At 53.3% G+C, this 27004-nt stretch overlaps 1 protein-coding gene across 1 annotated transcript; it reads left to right on the forward strand.

Annotated features, from left to right (window-relative positions):
* Positions 1 to 850: 850 nt before the first annotated feature.
* On the forward strand, positions 851 to 26313 carry PRKCG (protein kinase C gamma). Its single transcript, XM_055370471.2, has 18 exons — positions 851 to 1325; positions 1824 to 1855; positions 2823 to 2905; positions 8302 to 8413; positions 8551 to 8682; positions 10341 to 10497; positions 11175 to 11309; positions 11640 to 11727; positions 12014 to 12043; positions 16583 to 16735; positions 17066 to 17254; positions 18949 to 19040; positions 19135 to 19197; positions 19327 to 19465; positions 21774 to 21854; positions 23338 to 23445; positions 24977 to 25117; positions 25367 to 26313. Exons 1-18 carry the CDS (start codon positions 1156 to 1158, stop codon positions 25553 to 25555), a joined length of 2094 nt encoding a protein of 697 aa, XP_055226446.1. The 5' UTR covers positions 851 to 1155; the 3' UTR covers positions 25556 to 26313.
* The last annotated feature ends 691 nt before the right edge of the window (positions 26314 to 27004 follow it).

Raw genomic sequence — 27004 nt, forward strand, 5'->3', positions numbered from 1 at the left:
TCCCAGAGAGGAAGACAGAGACGGACTCCCAAAGAGATCAAGTTGCAGAGGGAGGGAGAGACAAAGTCACAGCCTGAGAGAGAATAGAGATTCACAGAGCCAGAGAGACAAAGACAGGGAAAGAAACAAACTCAGGGAGACAGAGGCGGAAGAATTTATCAGACGTAGAGGGAGAGACAGAGGGAGACTGATTCACAGTGAGGCAGACCAAGACCCCGAGAAGAACCACGACACCAAGACCCAGAGATGGCGACAGATACAGATGGAGACACACAGCAGAGGAAATAGAGAAATAGAAAGAAATAGAAACAGCATTTCTCGGAGACAGGGAAAAGAAAACAGATCCACTGAGAGGCAGAAACAGAGACACATCGAGAAAGCTCGCTCCAGGAATAGAGGGAGAGGGACAGAGGTCACAAGAAAGACACACGCAGGCAGAGAGCTACACAAATAATGGAGAGGCCAGGGGAAGAAATAAAGACTCAGCCGGCATCGGAGAAAGTGAGAGCCTCAGCACCCTGCCTGTCCACTGCTGGACCCCTAGCGTGGAGCATAAAGTTTGTTGAAGGAAGGAGAGGGGCAGGGTCAGACACAGGGACCCCAGGGCGCCCACAGGACACACGAGGCACCCTAGTGGGGGAGGAACACGGGGCAGGATGACAGATTGCAGGGTGGTGGGGGGGAGCCAGGCTCAGAGGATGCCCCTCCCTCCAGCCAGCCCCCGGAGTGGGTGTGTGCACGTGTGGGGGGCGGGGAGGGAGGACATTTGTCCCGTGTCTCCGGGAGGGGAGCGCCTTTAAGCCGAAACCCCGCCCTCTCGGTCGTCCTGGCAACGCCTCCCCCCGCCCGGGGCTCCCACATTTCAGCAGGTGCCGGAGCTGGAGCTCCCACCGCCGCCGCCCGTGCCTCCGGCTGCCGGCGCCCCTGCCTTTGGCTCTTCCTCCCCACTCGCCCGCTCCCCCTGGCGGAGCCGGCGCGCCCGGGGTGCCGCTCCCTGCCTGGCGCGCTCCGCACCTGGAGGTGCCTTGCCCCTCTCCTGCCCACCTCGGAATTTCCCTGTGGCTCCTTTGATCCTTCGCGTCTCCAGCTCCTCTCCCTTCCACCTGTTTCCCCCAAGAAAGGCAGGATCCTGGTCCCTGCTACGTTTCTGGGGCCATGGCTGGTCTGGGCCCCGGCGGAGGCGATTCAGAGGGGGGACCCCGGCCCCTGTTTTGCAGAAAGGGGGCTCTGAGGCAGAAGGTGGTCCACGAAGTCAAGAGCCACAAGTTCACCGCTCGCTTCTTCAAGCAGCCCACCTTCTGCAGCCACTGCACCGACTTCATCTGGTGAGGGACGGGGGCTGGGGGGCTGGGGGACGAGGGGACTAGGGGTGCAGACTCCTATCACGCCGACCCCTGTGGAAGGAAGAAGGAGGGGGCTGTAGCCCCGACTCCCAGGTTCTAGGATGGCCAGGGAACGCTGGGAGCTTCGACTCCTGGGTTTCAGTGAGGAGGAGGCTGGTTCCTGGAGTCCTGGGTCCGAGGGAGGAGGAGGCTGGAGGACAGAGGTCCTGGAGTCTTGGGTCTGAGGGAGGAAGGGCTTGGGGGGCTGGGAGCCTGGATTCCTGGGTCTGAAGGAGGAAGAAACTGGGGGCTGAACTCCAGTCTAAGGGAAGAAGGGCTGGGGGCCAACATTTCTGGGTTCTAGAAAGAGGAGGCGGCCGGGGCTTGGACACCTGGGCCCTGCGGGAGGAGGGTCAGAGAGCGCAGGCCCCCTGTGGCTCGCAGAGGTTGGGGGTCCAGGTACCCCTTTCTGCACTGACCTAGGATCCCTGACTCTTCCAGGGGTATCGGAAAGCAGGGCCTGCAATGTCAAGGTAAGAGCTGGGGACCGGGGCTCCTGGGACCCTCAGGAGGGTGGAGGCTGGGGCCCCACAGCTGAGGCTGCTTGACACACGTGTTCTCTGGTCCCCAGAGAGGCGCGGGGGAGCCCGGGGCGGGGGGTGTGGCAGAGACACAGCCTGTGGTGGGGAGGGAGCTTTGATGGTGGGGCCACCGCGGAGGTGGTGCTGGGGGCCCCTCCCTCGGCCGGCTCCAGGTGGGGACAGATATTTGGAGAATCTGTTGCCATGGGAACAGGGAGATTTGGAAAAGGGGAGCTGAAGGGGGGAAGGGGGAGGGGGCTGGAGATGCAAAGTCAGAGCCCCCCCCCACCCCAGGCTGCTGTCGCCATGACAACACCAGCCGTCCTAGGCAGGGGCAGGCCGGGTGGGGTCACCAATGGGCGAGTGGGGGCCGGGCGGGGCCGGCAGTTCTGGGGGGCGGGAGAGGGGGGCGAGTCCTTGAGCACCAGCTGCTACTGCTGAGAACAGAGTGAGTCAGGGTGGGGGGCGGGCCGGCAGCAGCGCCCCCAGACTCACTTCTGCCCAAGTTGCTGCTTCCTGGGCTGCGTCTGAAGATATTTCGGTTTTCGCTCTTTGAATCTGCCTGCCTCTCTCCTGGCTTTCTGATCTCTGTCCGTGGGCCTGTGTCTGTTTGTCAATGGGATCCTATTTTCTTTCTCTCTTTTTCCATCTCTCTTCCCTGAGCTCTGTGCTCTGTGTCCCTCTGTGAGTCTCTGCGTCTCTGTTTCTGACTCTGAGCCCATCTCTTGGGTTTCGGTCTCCTGCTTCTCTCCCTGGCCTCCGATTTTCTCTCTTGTTGGACTCTCTGTGTTGAGATCCCTCTCTTTCTGGTTTTCTCTGTGTCCGAGTTCCGCTCTCTCTTTCCAATTTTCTGTCTGCTGGGGTCTCCCGCTGGACTAATCCATGCCTCCGTCTGTGTCTCTATGATTTTCACCTATAGTCTGCAGCTTTGTGGTTCATCGACGATGCCACGAATTTGTGACCTTCGAGTGTCCAGGCGCTGGGAAGGGCCCCCAGACGGACGTGAGTGCTCGGACACCTGGTTCTCCTCCTCGGGCCGCGCCCCCGCCCTCACCCCCTCGGCGTCCGTCCCAATTTCTCCTGCTATTTTTATGGCTGGGAGGGGAGGGGGGCTGGAGAGATAGGGGGAGCTATCTGGCCCAGATTCCTTGCCCTTGGCCTGGAAAGGGGGAATGCGAGGGGGACTGACAGGCTGGGGACACAGGTGGGGCACAGAGAGGAGGCCGGGGTGAGGAGACTGAAGATGGGTGCTGCCGGGGGTGGGCTGTGATCCAGGGGTGAAGGGATTTAAAAATGGAGAGCTGAGGGGCACACAGAGAAAAATATCAGTGCAGGTGCGGAGATGCCAACATAAGACAGAGGGAATCTCAGGAAGAGGAACAGAGACACAGAAAAAGACAGAGACCTAGGAGAGACTGAAGCTGAGGCAGAGAGAGAGAGAGATGGAGCAGAGAAAGAACCAGGGAGAAAGAGAGGAATCTGGAGGCACCAAAAGATGGACAGAGAAACTCCAAGAGACGGAGACGCAGACACCTGGAGAAAGAGACTAAAATAGAAAATGGTGGATACAGACAACAGCTTAGGAGATGCTGAGAGGAGACCCAGGGAAGTCCCACAGTACACTTGCACACATGTGCGTGCATGTACAGATGCCCCTGTCATCACAGATGTGCAGCACGCAGAGACACACAGCCTCTCCCCACCCCCTCTCTCTCCATCAGAGGCTCACAAGACCAGTCAACCCTGAGTGCCCATTCCCGTTCCCTTTTCTGCTTTATCTCTGAGCCTCAGTTTCCTCCCCTATAAAATGGGGCTGATGATCTAGCATTGACCAACAGAACTGTCTACAGTGACGGAAGCATTCTGTACATGCACTGTCCAATAGGCAGCCACCAGCTCCATGTAGCCAGTGAGCACTTGAAACAGGGCGACTGTGGCTGAGGATTAGAAATTCCATTTCATGTCATTCGAATTGGCTTAAATTTATTTTTTTTATTTTTATTTTTTGAGACGGAGTCACGCTCTGTTGCCCAAGCTGGAGTGCAGTGGCGCAGTCTCAGCTCAATGCAACCTCCGTTTCCCAGGTTCAAGCAATTCTTCTGCCTCAGCCTCCTGAGTAGCTGAGACTACAGGCGCATGCCACCACACCCTGCTAATTTTTTTTGTATTTTTAGTAGAGATGGGGTTTCACCATGTTGGCCAGGCAGGTCTCGAACTCCTGACCTCGTGATCCACCCGCCTCGGCCTCCCAAAGTGTTGGGATTACAGGCATGAGCCACCGCGCCTGGCAGAACTGACTTAAATTTAAACAGCCACGTGTAGTTAGTGGCCACCGAATGGGACAGCACACATCTGGACACTTCCGGGCTTGTTTTGAAGTCAGGTGGGTTCAGAGTTTCGCCCAGGGTTTGACACAAGATCGGAGACAGTTTTATGATGTACAGATGGAGAGAGAGGCAGAGAGAGAGAGAGAGAGATTCACAGAAGTCCATGAGGCGTTTTACCACCCTCTCAGCTGAAAATAACAGAAGTCTACATAGAAGATGTGACTTCATAGAACATATATTGAGCACCACTGTCTACCAGCATGTGTATGTGATTGATGACCCCCCTCGTCCACTCACCTCCGCCACCAACACCAGATAAGTCTGATGCATCCAGTGCTCATTGGGTACACTCATCAAGATTTTTTTTTTTGTTTTTTGCCTGTAATCCCAGCTACTCAGGAGGCTGAGGCAGAATTGCTTGAACCCGAGCGGCAGAGGTTGCAGTGAGCCAAGATCACGCCACTGCACTCCAGCCTGGGCGACAGAGCAAGACTTTGTCTTGGAAAAAAAAAAAAAAAAAGATTTTTTTTGTTTTTTGTTGTTTTGTTTGGTTTTGGGATATTTTTTAGATGGAGTTTCACTCTGTCACCCAGGCTGGAGTGCACTGGTACAATCTTGGTTCACTGCAACCTCTACCTCCCAGGTTCAAGCGATTCTCATGCCTCAGCCTCCCGAGTAGCTGGGACTAGAACAGGCACGAGCCACCATGCCCAGCTAATTTTTATATTTTTAGTAGACAGGGTTTCATCATGCTGGCCAAGCTGGTCTTGCTCCTGACCTCACGTGATCCGCCCACCTCGGCCTCCCAAAGTGCTAGGATTACAGGCGTGAGCCACCGCACCCAGCCGATTTTTGGGGTTTTTTGAGACAGGGTCCCACTCTGTCACCTAGACTGGAGTACAGTGATGGGATCATAGCTCATTGCAGCCTTGAATTCTCCAGGCTCAAGTGCTCCTCCTGCCCCAGCTTCTCAAGTAGCTGGGACTATAGGCACAAGCCACAACACCTAGCTAATTAAAAAAAAAAAAGTTTTTGTAGAGATGGAGTCTCCCTCACTATATTGCCCAGGCTGGTCTTCAACTCCTGGTCTCACTCGATCCTCCTGCCTCAGCCTCCCAAAATGATGGGATTACAGGCGTGAGCCACTGCACCTGGCCTCAAGTATTTTGTATACAGTATAGGTTGGATCCACACAACAGCTTATTTGGTTATTTTTCCTGTCCCTATCTGGTTTGAATCCCAGCTCCACCACTTTTTGGTTCTGTGACATTTCCTGAGTTAATTTACCTCTCTGCACTTGTTGAATTCCTTGTCTGTAAAGTGGAGATGATAATTATGCTCACTATGGATTGTTTTGAAGATTTAGTGAGTCAGACATTTGGGATGGTTTCTGACACATAGCAAGAGCCAAAATATTATTTTTTATTCTTGTTAAAATTATTATTATGACCAATGAGGGAACGAGTGAATAGTGAGAAGGAGATCTTTCCTCTGCATCACTCGGGGGGTTTTTTGTTTTTGTTTTTTTTTGCTGTTGAGACAGGGTCTCACTCTGTTGCCCAGGATGGAGTGCAATGGTGCTGTCACTGCTCACTGCAGTCTTGACTTCTGGGGCTCAAGTGATTCACTGCTGGCAGTTGATCTTCTTAAAAGTAACATGCAGGCCAGGCACAGTGGCTCACGCCTGTAATCCCAACACTTTGGGAGACCGAGGAGGGTGGATCACCTGAGGTTGGGAGTTCGAGACCAGCCTGACCAACATGGAGAAGCCACGTGTCTACTAAGAATACAAAATTAGCTGGGTGTGGTGGCACACGCCTGTAATCCCAGCTACTCAGGAGGCTGAGGCAGGAGAATCACTTGAACCCAGGAGGCGGAGGTTGCAGTGAGCCAAGATTGCGCCATTGCACTCCAGCCTGGGCAGCAAGAACAAAACTCTGTCTCAAAAAAAAAAAAAAAAAAAGGTAACATGCCTTGACCAGGCATGGTGGCTCATGCCTGTAATCCCAGCTCTTTGGGAGGCTGAGGCAAGCGGATCACGAGGTCAGGAGATCGAAACCATCCTGGCTAACGTGGTGAAACCCCGTCTCTACTAAAAATACAAAAAATTAGCCAGGCATGGTGGCACACGCCTGTAGTCCCAGCTACTCGGGAGGCTGAGGCAGGAGTATCGCTTGAACCCCGGAGGCAGAGGTTGCAGTGAGCCGAGATCGCACCACTGCACTCTAGCCTGGGCGACAGAGTGAGACTCCATCTCAAAAAAAAAAAAAAAAAAAAAGGTAACATGGATCAAGATTTGGCAAGCATGATTTCATTTAGTCCCCAGGGAGGGCACATGCCCCCACTTTTCAAGCGGTAAATCTGAGGCTTTGAAAAGGGGCAGGCGTGGTGAGCCACCTAGCTGGGTAGGGGGTAGAGGCAAGATTTGAACTCTGATGTATGTAACCACAGCCTCCGTGCTGTCTCCTTTTTAACGGCGACGTTCACTTTTGAGAATAAGAACAGCAGCCTCTGTCTGTGGATTGTTTGTGTGTCAGGCAGCCTGCTGAGAACCTTCACACACAGCATCTTATTTAGTGCGGCAGGAACCCTTTGAGTTAGGGTCAGCGGAGATACTTAGAAGCTCAGCACATTGAAAAGGATCCTGGAAACTGCCAACACCCTCCTCTACCCAAATATATACTCAAACTAGAAACCCCACTAACATGGATGAAAATCCAAGAATGGCCTAAATTTTCACCCTGTGATAATCCTTTTAATGGATTCTTAGAATTGAGTTATTTAACAAGCAGATATTGTCCCGGGGGTAGCGGGTGGCAGGGGAGAAGGAGAAGCTTCACTGATGACCTGCATTCATGCTTAATGGACTCTGGAAATTTAGCATTGCTTCAAAATATAGATTATTTATTTCCACTTGACAGAGGAGGATGCTGAGGCTCAAAACCGGGAATGAACTTGCCCCAAATCACACAGCTGAGAAGCGGCCTAGCTCTTACTTACATTCAGGGCTATGTAGGGACTTCAATAAAATCCCTAACAATAACCACAGTAATAGTATTGGGAGCATCTAACATGGTAGGCACGGCTATGTTTTGTACACCAATTATTTTATTTAGGCCTCCTGGGTTCCTATTATAACTGAGAGGTCATGTTCTCCATTCCACCTGGAGCTCAGAGAAGGCATACCATATGGACACTGACAGAAGCTGCCAGTGAAGGAGCTGGGGTTCAGGGTGGCCCACAAGTCCTCAAATAATAACTTGTGGGAGTTGGGGGGATGGGAACTATGGGAGGTTGGAAGCTCCTGCCTCCTTCATGTTCTGCCCAGATATCATTTGGTCAGCGAGGCCCCCCTGCCACTCCCCCTACACACACACTGTTTTGTTGTTGTTGTTGTTGTTTGAGACAGAATCTTGCTCTGTCACCCAGGCTGGAGTGCAGTGGCACAATCTTGGCTCACTGCAACCTCGGCCTCCTGGATTCAAGCAATTCTCATGCCTCGGCCTCCTGAGTAGCTGGGATTACAGGCATGCACCACCATGTCCGGCTAATTTTTGTATTTTTAGTAGAGACAGAGTTTTGCCATGTTGCCTAGCCTGGTCCAGAACTCCTGAGCTCAAGGCAATCCGCCCACCTCAGCCTCCCAAAGTGCTGGGATTACAGGCATGAGCCACCGCGACCAGCCAGGACCACCGTATTTAAAATTTCAATCCCCCAACTTCTGGTGGTCCCCATCCTGGCCTCATTTTTTCTCCAGAGCACCCATTACCAACCATCAAACTATATGTTTTATTTATTTACCATGTTTACATTCCGTATCCCTCCATTAGGAAGTAAACTCCATGTGGCAAAGAGGTTTTTTTTTTTTTCATTTGTTTAATGCTGGGTCCCCACACCAAGAACAGTCCCTGGCACACAGCAGGTGCTCAATGATTATTGGTACATAGAGTGAAAGAGATGGAGCCTCAGGCTGACCTAGAGAGCAAGGCAGGAGGAAAAGATAAAAGGGCCCCTCCCCTGGGGTTTTAGGACCCTCCCAACGCCCCCTAAGCCAGTCTTCTCTGCCCCCAGGACCCCCGGAACAAACACAAGTTCCGCCTGCATAGCTACAGCAGCCCCACCTTCTGCGACCACTGTGGCTCCCTCCTCTACGGGCTTGTGCACCAGGGCATGAAATGCTCCTGTGAGTGAACTGGGCCTTGCCAGGGCCCTTCCAAAGCGCCCGGTCTGGGTTCCGGGAAATGCCCGGGATGGGGTGGGGGGTGGAGTCTTGGCTTGGGGGCGGGGCCTGAGGTGCTACCCCGCAGCTTTCCCCTCCAGGCTGCGAGATGAACGTGCACCGGCGCTGTGTGCGTAGCGTGCCCTCCCTGTGCGGTGTGGACCACACCGAACGCCGCGGGCGCCTGCAGCTGGAGATCCGGGCTCCCACAGCAGATGAGATCCACGTAACTGGTGAGGCTCCGCCCCCTCGCCTGGCCCCGCCCCTTCCCCAAGTGTGAGGCGGGGCTGATCCAAGGCACTTGTGCTGGCCCAGCCCTACCCCAAAGATGGGGCCACGCCTCTTTCAATGGTCACGCCCACACTCCTGACCCCACCCCAAAGGCCGAGCACACCCCGCCACACCCCTTTTGGCTCGAAGCCCCGCCTCCAACCTGGCTTCTTGCAACTTTCTGCACCTGTTAATGACTTTGACTTTCTTTTTTTTTTTGGGACGGAGTTTCGCTCTTGTTGCCCAAGCTGGAGTGCAATGGCGCGATCTCGGCTCACTGCAACTTCCGCCTCCCGGGTTCAAGCGATTCTCCTGCCTCAGCCTCCCGAGTAGCTGGGATTACAGGCGCGTGTCACCAAGCCCGGCTAATTTTTTGTATTTTTAGTACAAACGGGGTTTCACCATGTTAGCCAGGCTGGTCTCGAACTCCTGACCTCAGGTGATCCCCTCGACTCGGCCTCCCAAAGTGCTGGGATTAACAGGCGTGAGCCATCGCGCCTGGCCAATGGCTTTCTTTTTTGTTTTTATTTTATGTTTATTTTTTTGAGATGGAGTCTTGCTCTGTCACCCAGGCTGGAGTGCAGTGGTGCAATCTTGGCTCACTGCAATCTCTGCCTCCGGGGTTCAAGGGATTCTCCTGCCTCAGCCTCCCGAGTAGCTGGAATTACAGGCGCCTGCCACCACATCCGGCTAATTTTTTTTTTTTTTTTTGAGACAAGATCTCGCTCTGTTGCCCAGGCTGGAGTGCAGTAGCATGATCTCAGCTCACTGCAACCTCCGCCTCTCAGGTTCAAGCGATTCTCCTGCTTCAGCCTCCTGAGTAGCTGGGACTACAGGTGCATGACACTGCACCCAGCTAATTTTTGTATTTTTAGTAGAGACAGGGTTTCACCATGCTAGCCAGGCTGGTCTGGAACTCCTGACCTCAGGTGATCCGTCCGCCTCCGCCTCCCAAAGTGCTGGGATTACAGGGGTGAGCCACCGTTCCCCGGCAATGGCTTTCCGGGTATAAGGATCTTGAGAAGGGAGAGTACCTGGTTCTGAGGGAGGCTGTGGTTCAGTACTGGTGACATGGCCAGGGTCCAAACTCTGGTTCCTAATGGAGAGAAGGGCTCTGGATCTGATTTCAGGGTCACTGGTTGCGGAAAGGGCTCTATGCCCTGTCTTCTGGGTTCTGGAGAGGTAAGAAGTCATGAGAAACGAGACTGAGAGCTTGGAACTCTTTTTTTTTTTTTTGAGACAGAGTCTCGCTGTGACGCCCAGGCTGGAGTGCAGTGGCGTAATCTCGGCTCACTGCAAGCTCCGACTCCTGGGTTGACGGCATTCTCCCGCCTCAGCCTCCTGAGTAGCTGGGACCACAGACACCTGCCACCACACCCAGCTAATTTTTTTTTTTTTTTTTTTTTGTATTTTTAGTGGAGACGGGGTTTCACCATTCACAGGATGGTCTCGATCTCCCGACCTTGTGATCCGCCCGCCTTGGCCTCCCAAAGTGCTGGGATTACAGGCATGAGCCGCCGCGCCTGGCCAAGCTTGGAACTCTTGATTGCTGACTGGAGGAGGGCTGGGAGCCCCTTCCTGGATCTCTAACCCATCACACTCTTCCTCACTCCCCGTTTAGTTGGCGAGGCCCGTAACCTAATTCCTATGGACCCCAATGGTCTCTCTGATCCCTATGTGAAACTGAAGCTCATCCCAGACCCTCGGAACCTGACGAAACAGAAGACCCGAACGGTGAAAGCCACGCTAAACCCTGTGTGGAATGAGACCTTTGTGTTGTGAGTCTGGGGTGCAGGGAAGGCAAGACAGCTGACAGAGAATGATCTGAGGGTCCTAGTGGCCCCCAGAGAGCAGCTGATGGGAGGGGTTAGGATAGAGGGAACCCAGAAAAGGGCAGAAGAAGATGGTGGGAAAAAGGAATAGAGTGATTGAGGGAGTGGGATGGAGATACGGAAACGGAGAGACAGCCAGACCACTGTATAATTAGTCTCCATTGAAGCCCCCAACTTTAGAGTTAGACAGAGATGAGAGAGAGAAGAGAGAGTCTCAGAAGAGGCAGAAACCCAAAGAGAGGCACAGATGGAGAGGGAGGGGAGAAGATGGGGGATGGCAGGGAGACAGAGATCAGTTGACAGGAAGACAGAGTGATAGAGACCCAGAGAGGAGAGAAGGGTACAGAGACTCAGAGAGAGAGATCTTGAGAGACAAGAGACAGAGATGGGAAGGGGCAGAGAAAGCAGGAGGAAGGGAGAGGAAGAGCTCTCTAGGTTTACCTCAGGCCCCAAAGCCCTAGCTGGAGAGAGAGCCCCGCTGGGAAGGTCAGAGGTGCGAGACCGACAAAGCAGGAGAGGAGCCCCAGCTGGCTGGGTGTGCCCCCACCTCCAGCACCAAGGATGGGGAACCGAGGGGAGCCATGAGCTCGGCCCCGCACCCCATCCACCCCACCTTCCTGCAGCAACCTGAAGCCAGGGGATGTGGAGCGCCGGCTCAGCGTGGAGGTGTGGGACTGGGACCGGACCTCTCGCAATGACTTCATGGGGGCCATGTCCTTTGGCGTCTCGGAGCTGCTCAAGGCGCCTGTGGATGGCTGGTGAGGAGCAGGGCTGGGGCCTGGGGATGGAGCGCAATATTACCATCTCCATCTGTGTGTGGTCTCTCTCCTCCAGGCCACTGTCCTTCCCTCTGCCTCCCAGCATGCGCACACACACACACACACACACACACACACACCCCTCTCTCTCTCTATTCTTCTCTTCTTCTCCCCTCCCTTTCTCCCTCTCCCTCTCTTTTTATCTCACTCTTTCTCTCTTCCATCTCTGTGTCCGTCTCTCTGTGTCTCTTTCCTCCCTTCCAATGTCTTTGCCTCTCCCACGGGTGCCCCATCCCCGCTGCCCGCCTCTGGTCTCCGTCTGTATGTCAGGTACAAGTTACTGAACCAGGAGGAGGGCGAGTATTACAATGTGCCGGTGGCCGATGCTGACAACTGCAGCCTCCTCCAGAAGTTTGAGGTACCCAGACCCTGGCTTTCTCAAGGGAGCCCAGCCCAGCGTCCCACAGTTCAGAGCTGGCCTTTCCTTCCACCCCTGAGTGCCTGCTGGTCCTGGGACTACAGTTCCCAGAAGACCCTAGGACTCCCTCCTCTGCTCTTCTAGGGGACTCGAGCCCCAGGGTCTGATGGGAATTATAGTTCCTATCCATCGCCATGGCTTGAGGGTACTAGGGGCCACCAGCCCCTGTTCTAGGGCGATCCCCTGCATCTCTTGGGACCCTGACTCTCTCTTTCTTTTCTCCCAGGCTTGTAACTACCCCCTGGAATTGTATGAGGTGAGTAGAACCAAGGCGTTGAATGGAGGCAGTTTTTGCCTACGTCTCTGATTTCTTATTCCTCCTCTGACTTCTGTCTTCAATTCCCCACACATGAGTTGAGCACACATTTGTGCTAGGCCTGTCTTGTGCTTGCTGAATAATCCAGGATCCAGAGATGAATCTGACCCTCAAGCAACTCTCCAAGGTAGGGGCACAGTCACAGATACTTAAAATACAGGAAGATGTGCTAAATTAGAGGTAGCCCAGGGCACTGAAGAGGCCTAACGGAGGCACTAATCCAGCCTAGGGGAGGGTGGTCAGGGAGGACTTCCCTGAGGAGGTGACGCCTGAATTGATTCTTGAGGTTTTTTTACATTTTTAAATTTAATTTAATTTTAATTTTTATTTTTATTTCTGTTGCCCAGCTGGAGTGCAATGGCACAATCTCGGCTCACTGCAACCTCCAGCTCCCGGGTTCAAGCAATTCTCTTGCCTCAGCCTCCTGAGTAGCTGGGATTACAGGTGACCGCCACCACACCCAGCTAATTTTTTTTTATTTTTAGTAGAGATGGGATTTCGCCATGTTGGCCAGGCTGATCTCAAACTCCCGACCTCAGGTGATCCGCCTGCCTTGGCCTCCCAAAGTGCTGGGATTACAGGCACGAGCCACTGCGCCCGACCGATTCTTGAGTTTTTTTTTTTTTTTTTTTGAGATGGAGTCTCGCTGTGACGCCCAGGCTGGAGTGCAGTGGTGCGATCTCGGCTCACTGCAAGCTCCGCCTCCTGGGTTCACGCCATTCTCCTGCATCAGCCTCCTGAGTAGCTGGGACTGCAGGCGCCCACCACCATGCCCGGCTAATTTTTTGTATTTTTAGTAGAGATGGGGTTTCACCATGTTAGCCAGGATGTTCTCGATCTCCTGACCTGGTGATCCACCCGCCTCAGCCTCCCAAAGTGCTGGGATTACAGGCGTGAGCCACCACACCCAGCCGATTCTTGAGTTTTAAAAAATCTGTCAAGCATGATGATCTTAATCTCTCCATTCATTCATTCACTCATCGAATATCCTTCTTTTTCTTTCTTTCTTTCTTTTTTTTTTTTTTTGAGACAGAATCTCCCTTTGTCACCCATGCTGGAGTGCAGTGATGCAGTCTCAGCTCACTGCAACCTCTGCCTCCCAGATTCAAGTGATTCTCCTGCCTCAGCCTCCTGAGTAGCTGGGATTACAGGAGCGCACCACCACACCTGGCTAATTTTTGTATTTTTAGTAGAGATGGGGTTTCGACATGTTGGCCAGGCTGGTCTCGAACTCCTGACCTCAAGTGATCCACCCGCCTTGGCCTCCCAAAGCGCTGAGATTAGAGGCGTGAGCGACCACGCCCAGACGAATACCCATTTTCTAGGGTGTCATAAGCCAGGCCCTGTTCTGGGAATAGAATCAGGCCATTCCCTGGTGGAGCTCTTCTTCTAGTGGAGGACAAAGTTACAAACCCAGACATTCACAACGAGGAGCAATGCTGCTGTAATGGAGACAGCCTCAGGCACTGGGGCGTCCCTGGCACAGCCTGAGTCAGAGAAAGCTTCCTAGAGAGGTGAGACCTGGTAGAAGGGCGGGATTTCCCAAAGGAGAGACCAGATTTTCAGGCAGAAGGAAGTAATGCTCTCTCCCTCATTTACCCTTTCAAAAAATACTTTACAGAGCATCTTTGTGTGCCAGGCGTGGCTCTACTCACTGGGGATATAGAGAAAGCAGGGAAAGAACAAACAAACAAACAAAAAAGTTCCTTTCCTTATGGGATTTACACCAGGAGGAAGACATTAAACAAAATATATAAGCATATGATAGACTAGGCACGATGCCTCATGTCTGTGATCCTAGTAAGGCGGGCGGATCACCTGAGGTCAGGAGTTTGAGACCAGCCTGGCCAACGTGGCAAAACCCCATCTCTACTAAAAAATACAAAAATGAGCTGGGCATGGTGGAGGCGCCTGTAATCCCAGCTACTCGGAAGGCTGAAGCAGGAGAATTGCTGGATTCTGGGAAGTAGAGGTTGCAGTGAGCCAAGATCGCTCCACTGCACTCCAGCCTGGATGACAGAGGGAGACTCTGTCTCAAAAAGAAGACAAGAATCTTCAAGATTCAACAACAGCAACAACATGTGATAGTCTTTACTGGACTCTTGCAGAAACTTTCACCAGAGCTTTTAATGTTGTGTGTGGGGGTTCACCTGCATCAGAATTCCTAGAGTGCTTGCTTTTAAAAGCACATTCCCCGGCCTTTCTGCAGACCTACTCAGTGAGGATCTCTCTGATGCCTCAAATGTCTGCCTACTAAATTAATTCCTCAGGTGATCCTTTTGCAAAGTTAAGTTTGAGAATGGGCTCTGCGGCCGGGCGCGGTGGCTCACGCCTGTAATCCCAGCACTTTGGGAGGCCAAGGCGGGTGGATCACGAGGTCAGGAGATCGAGACCATCCTGGCTAACACGGTGAATCCCCGTCTCTACTAAAAATACAAAAAAATTAGCTGGGCGTGGTGGTGGGTGCCTGTAGTCCCAGGTACTCAGGAGGCTGAGGCAGGAGAATGGCATGAACCTGGGAGGTGGAGCTTGCAGTGAGCCGAGATCGTGCCACTGCACTACAGCCTGGGTGACAGAGCGAGACTCTATCTCAAAAAAAAAAAAAAAAAAAAAGAGAATGGGCTCTGCAGGAGACAAGGGTACCAGCGGGAGGACATTCTGAGCCAAAGAGGTAGAGTCTTTTGAGATCAGCAGGGATGATCCTCCCGTACAAACCCAAGAAACCCAGCAGGGCAGATGGTGGGCAAAGGCCTAGAGGCAGGGAGTGTAGGGTGGTGTGTGTGCCTGTTGTGGCTCACAGCACTCTCCCACAGTTCAGCAGGCACCACTTAATATTACCAATGAATACCAACTATGTGCCAAGCCTTGAGCTAGGTACGGGGCTAACAACACAGCAAACAGAAACAGCCCTGATTATTTACTATTATTATTATTATTATTATTATGTATTTATCTATTTGAGACACAGTCTCGCTCTGTTGCCCAGGCTGGAATGCAGTAGAGCAATCTCAGCTCACTGCAACCTCCGCCTCCCGGGTTCAAGCGATTCTCCTGCCTTGGCCCCCCCGAGTAGCTGGGACTACAGGCATGTGCCACCATGTCCTACTAATTTTTATATTGCTAGTAGAGATGGGGCTTCGCCATGTTGGCCAGGCTGGTCTTGAACTCCTGACCTCAGGTGATCTGCCCACCTCGGCCTCCCAAAGTGCTGGGATTACAGGCATGAGCCACCGCACCCAGCCCTCAGCAAATATTTATGTAGCCTCAATGAGGTAGGCAGTGTTACTGTGTCTTAGCGAACAAAGCAGACCCCTGCCTTAGGGAGCTCACAGGCAGAAAGCAGATAGTCACACAGATAGATGTAAATTACTAAGAATAAAAGTGCCAGGAAGGTGCTGTCCATGGTGACCAAGGGGTGGTAAGAGAGGCATCTGACCCAGTTTAAAAAGTCAGGCGAGGCCTCTATGAAGTGATGCTTGAGTCAAGGTCTAAAGGGTGTTTGGGAGACAACTAGGAGGGAAGGGGAGGGGAGAGCTTTACAGGAAGACCTAACGGCACATCCAGAGGCCCTGAGGTGGGAGGGAGGACAATGTGTGTCAGGCCAGGGTGGCTGGACCATGGAGCCCCTGGGAGAGAGAACAACCTGCAGGGTCAGTCTCAGCCTGGCTCTGCAAGTCATGTGGAATAAAATCTTAACACAGAGAGAGCAGTTAAAGGGTTTACAAGCATAGGGGAGACATGACCTGGTTTATTTATTTTTAAATTGGCTCCTGTGCCTGCTGAGTAGAGAATGCATTAGAAAGGGCAGCCGTCCATGTAGAGGGACAAGTGTGGAAGCTGTGACAGCAGCTTAGTCTTGGGCCCCCTCCCTGGGGGACCAAGGCAGGAAAAGGTAGAGAAGGGACCCTAGCTGAAAGCCAGGTGTGCTCCCTGGACTGGCAGCGCCCATGTCACCCAGAAGCTTTTTACACATACCGATTCTCAGGTCCCACCCCAGATTTATAGAGTTAGAAAATCTGGCAGTGGGACCCAGCAATCTGTTTTACCAAACCCTCTAGGGAATTCCGGCTTAGAGGCTAAGAGCAACCAGATTCTAGAGCTGGACTGCTTGGGTTTCATTTCTGGCTCTGTCCTTTACCCGCTGTGTGACTTGGGGCAAGTTACTTAACGTCTCTGTGCTAGTCTCCTCTTCTGTAAAATGGAAACGATAGCAGGGTTTTCTGGAAACAGCATATGATAAGCTATCTAAAAAAAAAAAGAAGAAAAAAAGAGCTAAGTGTTTGTTGAATAATAAATAAACCCTCCAGGCTATGGGGAGTCAGAGAAAATTAAGCCAAGGACAGGGTAGGAGGGTGGCCATTTTCCTCTGTCTAGCGATTCTCATCCTTTCCTTTCTTGGGTGCTGTGTCTCTTGGGAGCATTTCCTTATCGCTGTATAAGGTCTAACTGCCTCTGGCTCTTTCTTTCTCCTTTCCACAGCGGGTGCGGATGGGCCCCTCTTCCTCTCCCATTCCCTCCCCTTCCCCTAGTCCCACCGACCCCAAGCGCTGCTTCTTCGGGGCGAGCCCAGGACGCCTGCACATCTCCGACTTCAGCTTCCTCATGGTTCTAGGAAAAGGCAGTTTTGGGAAGGTTGGATTCCTGGGGTTCTGGGGGAAAGGGAGGATGTCTGTGGGAAGGTCAGATTTCTGGTTCTTAGGGAGGAAGTGGGGGTGGGAAGAGACTGGGCTCCTGCATCTTCAAATATGGTTAGGTTGGGCCGTTCAGGTTCCTGGAGAGGAGAGGTTTACAGATGTGGACACTCTCCTTGAGGGGACGGGCGGCAAGTCAGGGCTGTCAGTCCCTTAAGAGATGGAGGAAGGGCCTGGGATCCCGTTTCCCTGCGTCCCTGAAAGGGAGGGGGCAGGTCCTGTACCACTGGGTTCCCAACATGGACTGGCCCTTTTGGAACTGTGCGCATAGGTGATGCTGGCCGAGCGCAGGGGGTCTGATGAGCTCTACGCCATCAAGATCTTGAAAAAGGACGTGATCGTCCAGGACGACGATGTGGACTGCACGCTGGTGGAGAAACGTGTGCTGGCGCTGGGGGGCCGGGGTCCTGGCGGCCGGCCCCACTTCCTCACCCAGCTCCACTCCACCTTCCAGACCCCGGTAAGGATGGAGGGGGCGGAGGCTGGCCTCCGGGCCCTGCCTTATCCAGTTCTGAACATCTGCGTTGGGATTCTGAGTTTAGGGCGAGGCAAGAGAATTTTGTGCTCTCTGAGTGGGCGAGGCCAGGCGGATTGGCTCCTCAGGGGGCGTGGCCAGGGAGGGGGGGTTCTTGGGGGGCGTGGTCAGGCGAAGGGACTCATAGGGGGGTGTGGCCAGGCGGAGGGGCTCAACGGAGGCGTGGCCGGGTGGAGGGGCTCCTCGGAGGGCGTGGCCAGGTGGAGTGACTCATCGGGGGCGTGGCCAGGCCAGGGGCTCCTCGGAGGGCGTGGTCAAGCGGAGGGACCCATTTGGGGGCGTGGGCAGGCGGAGGGTCTCCTCGGGGGGCGTGGCCAGGCAGAGGGGCTCTTCGCGGGGCGCGGTCAGGCGGATGAAATCTTTTGGGGGATGGTTTAGAGGTGCGGGCTTTGTCACGCGATGGGATCATTAATAGGCGTGGCCAGGCAGATTGGCTCCTTGGGGGCGTGGCCAGGCAGATGAGATTATGAATGAGCGTATCCAGGCAGGTAGATTCTTCGGAGGGCGTGGTCGGGCGGATGAGCTCCTCGGGGGCGTGGCCAGGCGGTGAGTTCCTCGGTGGCATGGCCTGGCCAGGTGAATGGGTCCTGCGGAGGTGTCGTGAAGCGGTTGAGCTCCTTGGGGGCGTGGCCAGGTGGATAGGCTCTTGAGGGGAGTGGCCAGATGCCTGTTTCCCTGGGGAGCTTGGTCTTGAGTGGCTGTAGCCAGTGCTCTGGAATTTTGAGCAAAGGGGCACAGTGGAGGAGGGTGCCTTCCTAGTGGGCCTGCCCAGAATTGGGCTCCGAGTGACGGGGTCATCACTTTTGGATTCTGACTGAAGGACACATCAGAAACAGGACATTTCCTTAGGATTGCGACTTAGGGGCAGAGAGTCAGAACCTGCAAGATTTTAAGAGGGCGTGACTTTACTTCCAGGGGCTCCGAATGAGAGTGGCCAGCCACCTGGATTAAAATATATGTATGAGCAACTTTGATTCCTTTTTTTTTTTTTGAGAAGGAGTTCGCTCTTGTCCCCCAGGCTGGAGTGCAATGGCGCGATCTCAGCTCACTGCAACCTCCGCCTCCCGGGTTTAAGCAATTCTCCCGTCTCAGCCTCCTGAGTAGCTGGGATTACAGGCTCCCGCCACCACACTCAGCTGATTTTTGTATTTTTAGTAGAGACCGGGTTTCGCCACGTTGGTCAAGCTGATCTGGAACTCCTGACCTCAGGTGATCCACCCGCTTCAGCCTCCCAAAGTGCTAGGATTACAGGCGTGAGCCACCACGCCCAGCTGCAACTTTGATTCTTAGTAGGAAGCCAGAATTGCATCTGTGTGTGAGTGGCTGTGGAAAGAGATTTTGGTGTTCCCGGATTTCGAGCGAATGGTGGGCTTCAGTCTTCAATTCTGAGAAGGCGGGGCCAGAACACGTGGTCTGATAGTTGGCGGTGGTCTGGCGGGTGGAGATTCTGAGGTAGCAGGGTTAGCACCTTAGGGCCCTCCCAGGGATGTGGCTAGGTGCTCTGAATTTCTGGTTGGGTGCATCTGGAACCTTCCACGTCTGTCCTGAGTGATCAGGAAAGAAATTCTCCTACCGTGGGTAGATGGGTCCCGCCTCTAAGCCCATGCACTTCTCCGCAGGACCGCCTGTATTTCGTGATGGAGTACGTCACCGGGGGAGACTTGATGTACCACATTCAACAGCTGGGCAAGTTTAAGGAGCCCCATGCAGCGTAAGTCTCAGCCAACAGAGAATGGACGGGGTGGTGGAAGGGGGCAGGATCCAGCCACTGACCTTCTGACGTCCCCACCCACCCCGTCCTCCAGGTTCTACGCGGCAGAAATCGCTATCGGCCTCTTCTTCCTTCACAATCAGGGCATCATCTACAGGTGAGCAGCCCCAGGAATTTCCGTGGAGGAAATCACGCCCCTGGAAGGGAAGGGATTTGAATATGCGGCTCTAGACTGCTGAACTCAACCCTTCTTGCAATTCCTGCCCCACACCCCTGCATCGTCCAGGGACCTGAAGCTGGACAATGTGATGCTGGATGCTGAGGGACACATCAAGATCACTGACTTCGGCATGTGTAAGGAGAACGTCTTCCCCGGGACGACAACCCGCACCTTCTGCGGGACCCCGGACTACATAGCCCCGGAGGTAACCCCAACCCTGCTGCTCTGGTCACGCTTTGAGATCCCTTAGAGGGTGTGGCTTATGGTCCAGTATTCATCACGGGTGAGGCCTGACCCTCAGACCTTGTCATGAGTTGTGGCCTTCTTACACAGCCAGGCGTTCCTCCAGCCTCCAGCACAGGTGAGCTTGTGCACTGAGCCTGCCAGGTGGGCCCAGCTGGGTCTCTAAATAGGTAAGGTGGGCAGCACCTGTGGGTGAATGTTCCAGGAGAGTGGGACCAGCTCGTAGGAATTCCAAGTAGGACCTGACCCTGGATCCTTCTGAGAGGGGCAGACGATTTCTAGTGTACTCTGAGTGGGTGTGGCCTGTCCACTGCCAACACTGAACATGTCCGGACTATCTTCTGAATACTTTTAACTGGGCAGGGCTCTCCCTGGAGTATTCAGTTGGATGGAAGCTTATTTCCTGTGCTGTACATGTTTCTCTGATCTAAGTGGACTGGACTTCTGTGCTGCATTTTTCAAGAGGGCAGGATCAGCCAGGCGCGGTGGCTCACACCTGTAATCCCAGCACTTTGGGAGGCTGAGGCAGGTGGATCACTTGAGGTCAGGAGTTTGAGACCAGCCTGGCCAACATGGTGAAACCTCATCTCTAACAAAAATACACAAATTAGCCGGGCGTGGTGGCATGTGCCTGTAATCCCAGCTATTCGGGAGGCTGAGGCAGGAGAATCGCTTGAACCGGGGAGGCGGAGGTTGCAGTGAGCTGAGATCACACCACTGCACTCCAGCCTGGGTGACAGAGCATAACTTCATAACTTCATCTCAAAAAAAAAAAAAAAAAGCCGGGTGCAGTGGCTCACACCTGTAATTCCAGCACTTGGGAGGCTGAGGCGGGCGGATCACAAGGTCAGGAGTTTGAGACCAGCCTGACTAACATGGTGAAACTCCATCTCTACTAAAAATACAAAAATTAGCCAGGCGTGGTGGCGGGTGCCTGTAGTCCCAGCTACTTGGGAGGCTGAGGCAGGAGAATTACTTGAACCCAGGAGGTGGAGGTTGCAGTGAGCTGAGATCGTGCCACTGCACTCCAGTCTGGGCAACAGAGTGAGACCCTGTCTCAAAAAAAGAAAAAGAAAAAGAAAAAGGGCAGGGTGAGATCCCTAAGGTTCTGGGAGAGCAGATGCTGTCCTATGAGTATTTTAAGTGGGTGGGGTATTACCTGACTTTGTTAAGGGGGTGGGGCTGATGTTCTGAACGTACGTATAGATAGATAAAGCACATGCCTGTAGTCCCAGCTACTTGGGAGGATGTGCCTGACTCGTGCCCAAATAATCAACGTCAGTGATCACAAAACCTGGCTGGTAATCAGAATCATCTGTAGAAAATTTGAAAACTGAGGCCAGACATGGTGGCTCATGCCTGTAATCCCAGCACTTTGGGAAGCTGAGGCAGGCAGATCACTTGAGGTCAGGAATTCAAGACCAGCCTAGCCAACATGGTGAAACCCTCTCTCTACTAAAAATACAAAAATTAGCTGGACATGGTGGTGTGTGCCTGTCAACCCAGCTACTCAGGAGGCTGAGGCAGGAGAATCACTTGAACCCAGGAGGTGGAGGTTGCAGTGAGCCAAGATTGCACCACTGCACTGCAGCCTGGGCTACAGAGTGAGACTCCATCTCAAAAAAGAAGAAAGAAAAGAAAATTTGAAAACTATACACATATTCCTGACTCTGACACAAATATTCTAGGTGGGTGGAACCAGTGACTTGGCCGTTAGGTAGTCTTTCTATTTGAGGCCAAATGAATGTTTGAAGTAGGTATGGTTTGTTTCCAGAATATTCCAAAAGTTAGATCGCTGGCCAAAATATTCAGAGTGGAGGCTGGGCGTGGTGGCTCACTCTTATAATCCCAGCACTTTGGGAGGCGGAGGCAGGCAAATTGCTTGAGTCCGGGAGTTTGAGACCAGCCTGGGCAACATAGTGAGGACCTATCTTCACTAAAAGTGCAAAAATTAGCCAGGTGTGGTGGTGCACGCCTGTAGCCCACCTACTTGGGAGACTGAGGTGGAAGAATTACCTGAGCCTGGGAAGTTGAGGCTGAGTGAGCTGTGATCACACTACTGTGCTCCAGCCTGGGCAACAGAGTGAGACCCTGTCAAAAAAAAAAAACCAAAACGAAACAAAAAATCACCTGACGAAATAAATATTCAGAGTGGGAAGAGCTTGTGCTGAAAGCACTTAACGTGGGTAGAGCTCCCAGGGGGTGAGGCCAGAGGGGTCCTAGGCTTCTTAAAGAACGCATCATGATTCCCTGCCTTCCACCTCCCCTAGATCATTGCGTACCAGCCCTATGGGAAGTCTGTCGATTGGTGGTCCTTTGGAGTTCTGCTGTATGAGATGTTGGCAGGACAGGTAAGGGAAGGTGGGGAGAAGCTGGCTTGGCTAAAAGAGGCAGAGAGGGGCACCTGGATCTCAGGAGGAGCCAGTTAGAAAGGAGCCCAGAAGGTTGTGCCCGAATAGCGCTGTCCATGGTTCTGAAGCGTTGTCATAATGTAGACCAGGTTTTTTGTTTTGTTTTGTTTTGTTTTGTTGTACCATGGATTCTTTCTCCCTAGATGCTAAAGTAGTAGTCTGGTTAAGCCTATGGATCTCTTCTCAGAAGAATGTTTTTCAATGCACAAAATAGAATAATACATACACAGAAAACCAAGGTTCAAATCCTCACTTTGCAACTTACTGGCTGTGTCAGCTTAGACAATTACATACATTCTAAATCAGCTTGATTGGATTCCTGGACTGCTGAGTGTACTACAGCTAAAAAAATTGGTTACCACTCTCTTGATCATCTTCTTAGCTGGCTATGGTAGTGGGCACCTATAGTCCCAGCTACTGGGGAGGCTGAGGCAGGAGGGTCACTTGAGCCCAAGAACTCAAGGTTACACTGAACTATGAGTATGCCACTGTGTTCCAGCATAGGCGACAGAGCAAGACCCCATCTCAAAAGAACACACAAACAAACAAAAAATAAATCAATCATTTTGAAAGATAGTCACCAAAACTTTTAAAATTTAATTGAATCTAACAACCAACTAAATTCAATGTATACAGTTGTCTAAATATTTACAATTGGAAAATGGACATATGTGCAATTTCTTATTAATTCATTAAGTAGTAAGTTCTAATGGTAGTAAAGTAAAAAGGAGCTCTAACAGTAATTTTGATGTAGCAATGACTAATAATTTGGAATATCTGCAACTCTCATGTGATGAGAAAATACCTGTGATTACTATTGATAATGAAGCCACAAGCACTGCTGCTGCCTGCATTCATAACTGAAGGGAATGCTAAATTTTAGTTAGAAGTTAAAAAAATGTGGCCGGACATGGTGGCTCACGCCTGTAATCCAAGCACTTTGGGAGGCCGAAGTGGGCAGATCACTTGAGGTCAGGAGTTTGAGACCAGCCTGGCCAATATGATGAAACCCCATCTCTAAATCTTTGCCTTGGTATCATTTTTTGTAACCTCAGAAGACTGTGAACTACTCATCCAACCAGGAGAATGCTTTTAGGGTGTTTCCTGCAGTTTTTCCTCTCTTCTATTTAACTGACATGTTGCATAATTAACAGCCTGCTGATTTACATAGCAGATAAAGAGAGGTAGAATAGTACAGAGATGCACAGATCTGAGGCATCCGAGATAGGAAATGAGAGAACCTGAGAAGGAGAGAGATCAAGCTTTGGTGGTTTGGTCCGATCTCTCCTGAGGGTGTGGTCAGGTGTGCACGTGGGGCGTGTGATGGGTCAGGCATGTTGCCAGTGGGGTGAGGAGGGTGTGGAAGGTTTGGGGAAAGGCAGTTGGGCACGTCCCTGACTCTCTATCCCCTCCACTTTGATAGCCTCCCTTCGATGGGGAGGACGAGGAGGAGCTGTTTCAGGCCATCATGGAACAAACTGTCACCTACCCCAAGTCGCTTTCCCGGGAAGCCGTGGCCATCTGCAAGGGGGTGAGAGCCCCCTGACTCCCAGCTTCTCCAGGCTCACAATCCACACACCCCATTGCTGTCTCTGTGCCTATTAGAAAAATGCTCCCATTCCTGAAGTCACTTTACTTCCATCTGTTGGAAAAGTTGATATGATGCATAGGTTTTGCTAGAACAATGATTTCCGGCCCTGTTGCCACGAGGCCTGGAGATGGCCTCTGTCTCATCCTTCTCTGTGACTCCCACTCCCCAGCTCCCTGCTTGCAGGAAGTACTGAAAGTCCAGGGTGTCTGTCTGTCTAGAACTGGGTGGGTCAGGTAAACCCAACTTCTGCAGCTTTTCTTCCTGTGGGATCTTGGGTGAGTCACCAAAACTTTGTGAGCTTAACTCTCTTCAGGGGTTATGGAGTTGACACAGAAGAAAGCACCTGGCCCATAGCAGATTTTCAGCCCATGTCAGCACCTTCTGTGTCTAGCTGCTCTCTCTGCATCTCCCTGACAGTCTCTCTCTGGTTTCTGTCTCATGCCTCCCCTCCATCTGCATACGATGGGGCTCTCTGTGTTTCTTCCTTTTCTCTGTGTCTCCTTCTGCATCTCTGTCTACACTTTTGGGCCTTTGTCCAACCCCCCTACCCCCCGTCTCTGTTCCCTCCTGTGTCCACTCTCATACACACACACGCTACATCTCACCCTCCTCTCCTGCTGGCTTTCTGTCCTCCCTTTTCTCTGGGTCTCTGTCCCCATATTTGGTCTTTATTCCTCCCTCTGGGTGTGTGTTTCCCGGGTCTCTATCCTTCTCTCTTTCTGAATCTCTGTCCCCCTGGGTCTCCTCTGTCTCCTCCCTTCTCTGGGTTTCTGCCTTCTTACCTGGGGTCTCTGTACCACCCTCTGAATTTCTATTTCCCCTTTTCTCTGGGTCTGCAACCTCTCTTCCCCCATTCCCTCCCTCTTCCCCTTCATCTCCTCTACCCTTCCCTCCCTCCCCCTACCCACCTCCCTCTGTCCTTCACTCTCCCCTTCCCTCACTCCCCCTACCCTTCCCTCTCCCTGTCCCTCTCTCCCCCTACCCCCTTTCCCTCTCCCCTTTTCCATCTCCCTCATGATTTGTTCTGTTTCTCTGTGTGTCCCTGGGTCTCTGGGTATGAATTTCATCTGCTATCATTTTCATGTATCCTCTCCCTCTTCCTGTCTCTCTCTCTCTCTCTCTCACTCTCACCCTCTGTCTGTCTCTCTCTCTCTCTGTCCCTCTTCCTCTCTCTCTCCTCTCTGTCTCTCTCTGTCTCTCTGTCTGTCTCCCTCCTCCTCCTCCCCCTCCTCCTCCTCCTCCTCCCCCTCCTCCTCCTCCTTCTCCTCCTTCTTCTTCTTTCTTCTCTCTCTCCTTTCTTTTCCCTTCCTCCCTCCGTTTGCTTGTTTCCCCTGGCTGTTCTTATGTCTCCGGATCTCATGCCTGTGTCTCTTGGTTCCTCCATCTGCCTGTCTCTGTCCCTCTTTCTCTGGGTCTACCTGTCCGGCACTCTGTCTGTTTGTCTGTCTGTCTCTCTCTGTGTTTCCCACAGTTCCTGACCAAGCACCCAGGGAAGCGCCTGGGCTCAGGGCCTGATGGCGAACCTACCATCCGTGCACATGGCTTTTTCCGCTGGATTGACTGGGAGCGGCTGGAACGATTGGAGATCCCGCCTCCTTTCAGACCCCGCCCGGTCAGTCACCCTCCAGGCAACAAAAACTTGGTCCCTGAAGGGGTGGGGTTCCCCTGGGCCTCAATATACCTGTATGTGGGGGTGGGGTTCCCTCTGCAGAGCCCCCCGCCCCCAACAAAGGGAGGTGCAGACACCATGAAGCGTGAATAGAGATTCTGCAGGAGACAGGAGATGAGACTGGGGTACACAGAGGGACACCCGAGGAGCCCGCGGAGCTGCTTAACTTTCCCTCCCCCACGTCTCCCACAGTGTGGCCGCAGCGGCGAGAACTTTGACAAGTTCTTCACGCGGGCGGCGCCAGCGCTGACCCCTCCAGACCGCCTAGTCCTGGCCAGCATCGACCAGGCCGATTTCCAGGGCTTCACCTACGTGAACCCCGACTTCGTGCACCCGGATGCCCGCAGCCCCACCAGCCCAGTGCCTGTGCCCGTCATGTAATCTCACCCGCCGCCACTAGGTGTCCCCAACGTCCCCTCCGCCGTGCCGGCGGCAGCCCCCACTTCACCCCCGACTTCACCACCCCCTGTCCCATTCTAGATCCTGCACCCCAGCATTCCAGCTCTGCCCCCGCGGGTTCTAGACGCCCCTCCCAAGCGTTGCTGGCCTTCTGAACTCCATACAGCCTCTACAGCCGTCCCGCGTTCAAGACTTGAGCGGAGCCCGATATTCTCCCTGACCTTAGCGTTCTGGACTCTGCCCCAATCGGGTCCAGAGACCACACCACTAACCATCCCCAACTCCATGGGGTTCGAGACTCCATCTTGGTAGTTCTATGCCTCCCCCCAGACCCCGCCCCTGGGGAAATAGCCTCACGGGGTTGGCTGTTCCAGACTCCGGTTCCAGAACAGCCCTCGGCCTCCGAGGCCCCCCGCCTCCACTCTAGTTCTAGATGAGTGGGAGGCGTGCCCCCCTCCTCCAGTACGTCCCGCTGCTGTGCTCTGGGGATTTCTGGGATATATGGAGGATTCTTTCCCCAGAGGCTCCCAATCAGCTTTCGTTCTAGACTTCCCCATCCCGAAGCCATCACTTCTCCCCGCAGCCCGCCTGCCGTGCATGGCTCCTGTCTGGCTCGGACCCACCCCAACCCTCCCCAGTGCCTGCCACTCTCTGGGACTCTCCTCCTCCCCTCCTCTTCCCTTAGCCTCTCCCACCCGGCCACAGCTGCTGGAGAATAAATTTGGGATGCTGATGCTGAAGTGTTTGGATATTTTCTTGTAAGCTTGGAGAATGAAGGGGGTGTGGAGGCGGGACAGTGACTGTACATAGACATAAACAGAGAAGGAAAGCATGGAGACCCACAAAGTGAGAGGGGAGACACCCACTGCAGGGGAGCAAGCAGAGAAGCGCGCGCAGACAGAGGCAGGAGACCCAGACAGACAGAGACAGGGAGAGAAAATATCACAGAGGGCACCAACGTGGACAGTGCACAGCGAGAGAGGGGCACGGAGATCACTGAGAGTGCCAGGTGGCGACCCCGGCGCAGAGACCCAGCGCGTCCGTGTTCACCAGAGCAGCCACGCAAGCTCACATGCACACCCAGGCTCATACACTGGGGAGAAGTCCTTCCCAAGCGGGGAGATCACAGTCTGGCCTCTTCTTGAGAGACCTAGAGACCTGATCAGAGGAAGAGACCCCCACGCCAGAGCAACCAAAAACAGCCAGAACCCGAGAACCTAGGAATCGGCGACGGAGGCACACGGCAGGCAGACGCGCCTTCTGGGCCTCTTTCCCTTGACCCACTTGAGAGTCTGGGGAGTGCCGGGGACCGTGCAGATGGACTACATTTCCCCGCAGGCTTCGCGGCAGACCCTTCCCCCAAGTGCGGCTCCTTGCCGCCAGGGCTGATGGGAAATGTAGTCTCCGGTCAGGGCCAGACCAGTGGAGCGG

The sequence above is a fragment of the Gorilla gorilla genome, chromosome 20 (assembly GCF_029281585.2).
Source record: "Gorilla gorilla gorilla isolate KB3781 chromosome 20, NHGRI_mGorGor1-v2.1_pri, whole genome shotgun sequence".
Classification (NCBI taxonomy): Eukaryota; Metazoa; Chordata; class Mammalia; order Primates; family Hominidae; genus Gorilla; species Gorilla gorilla.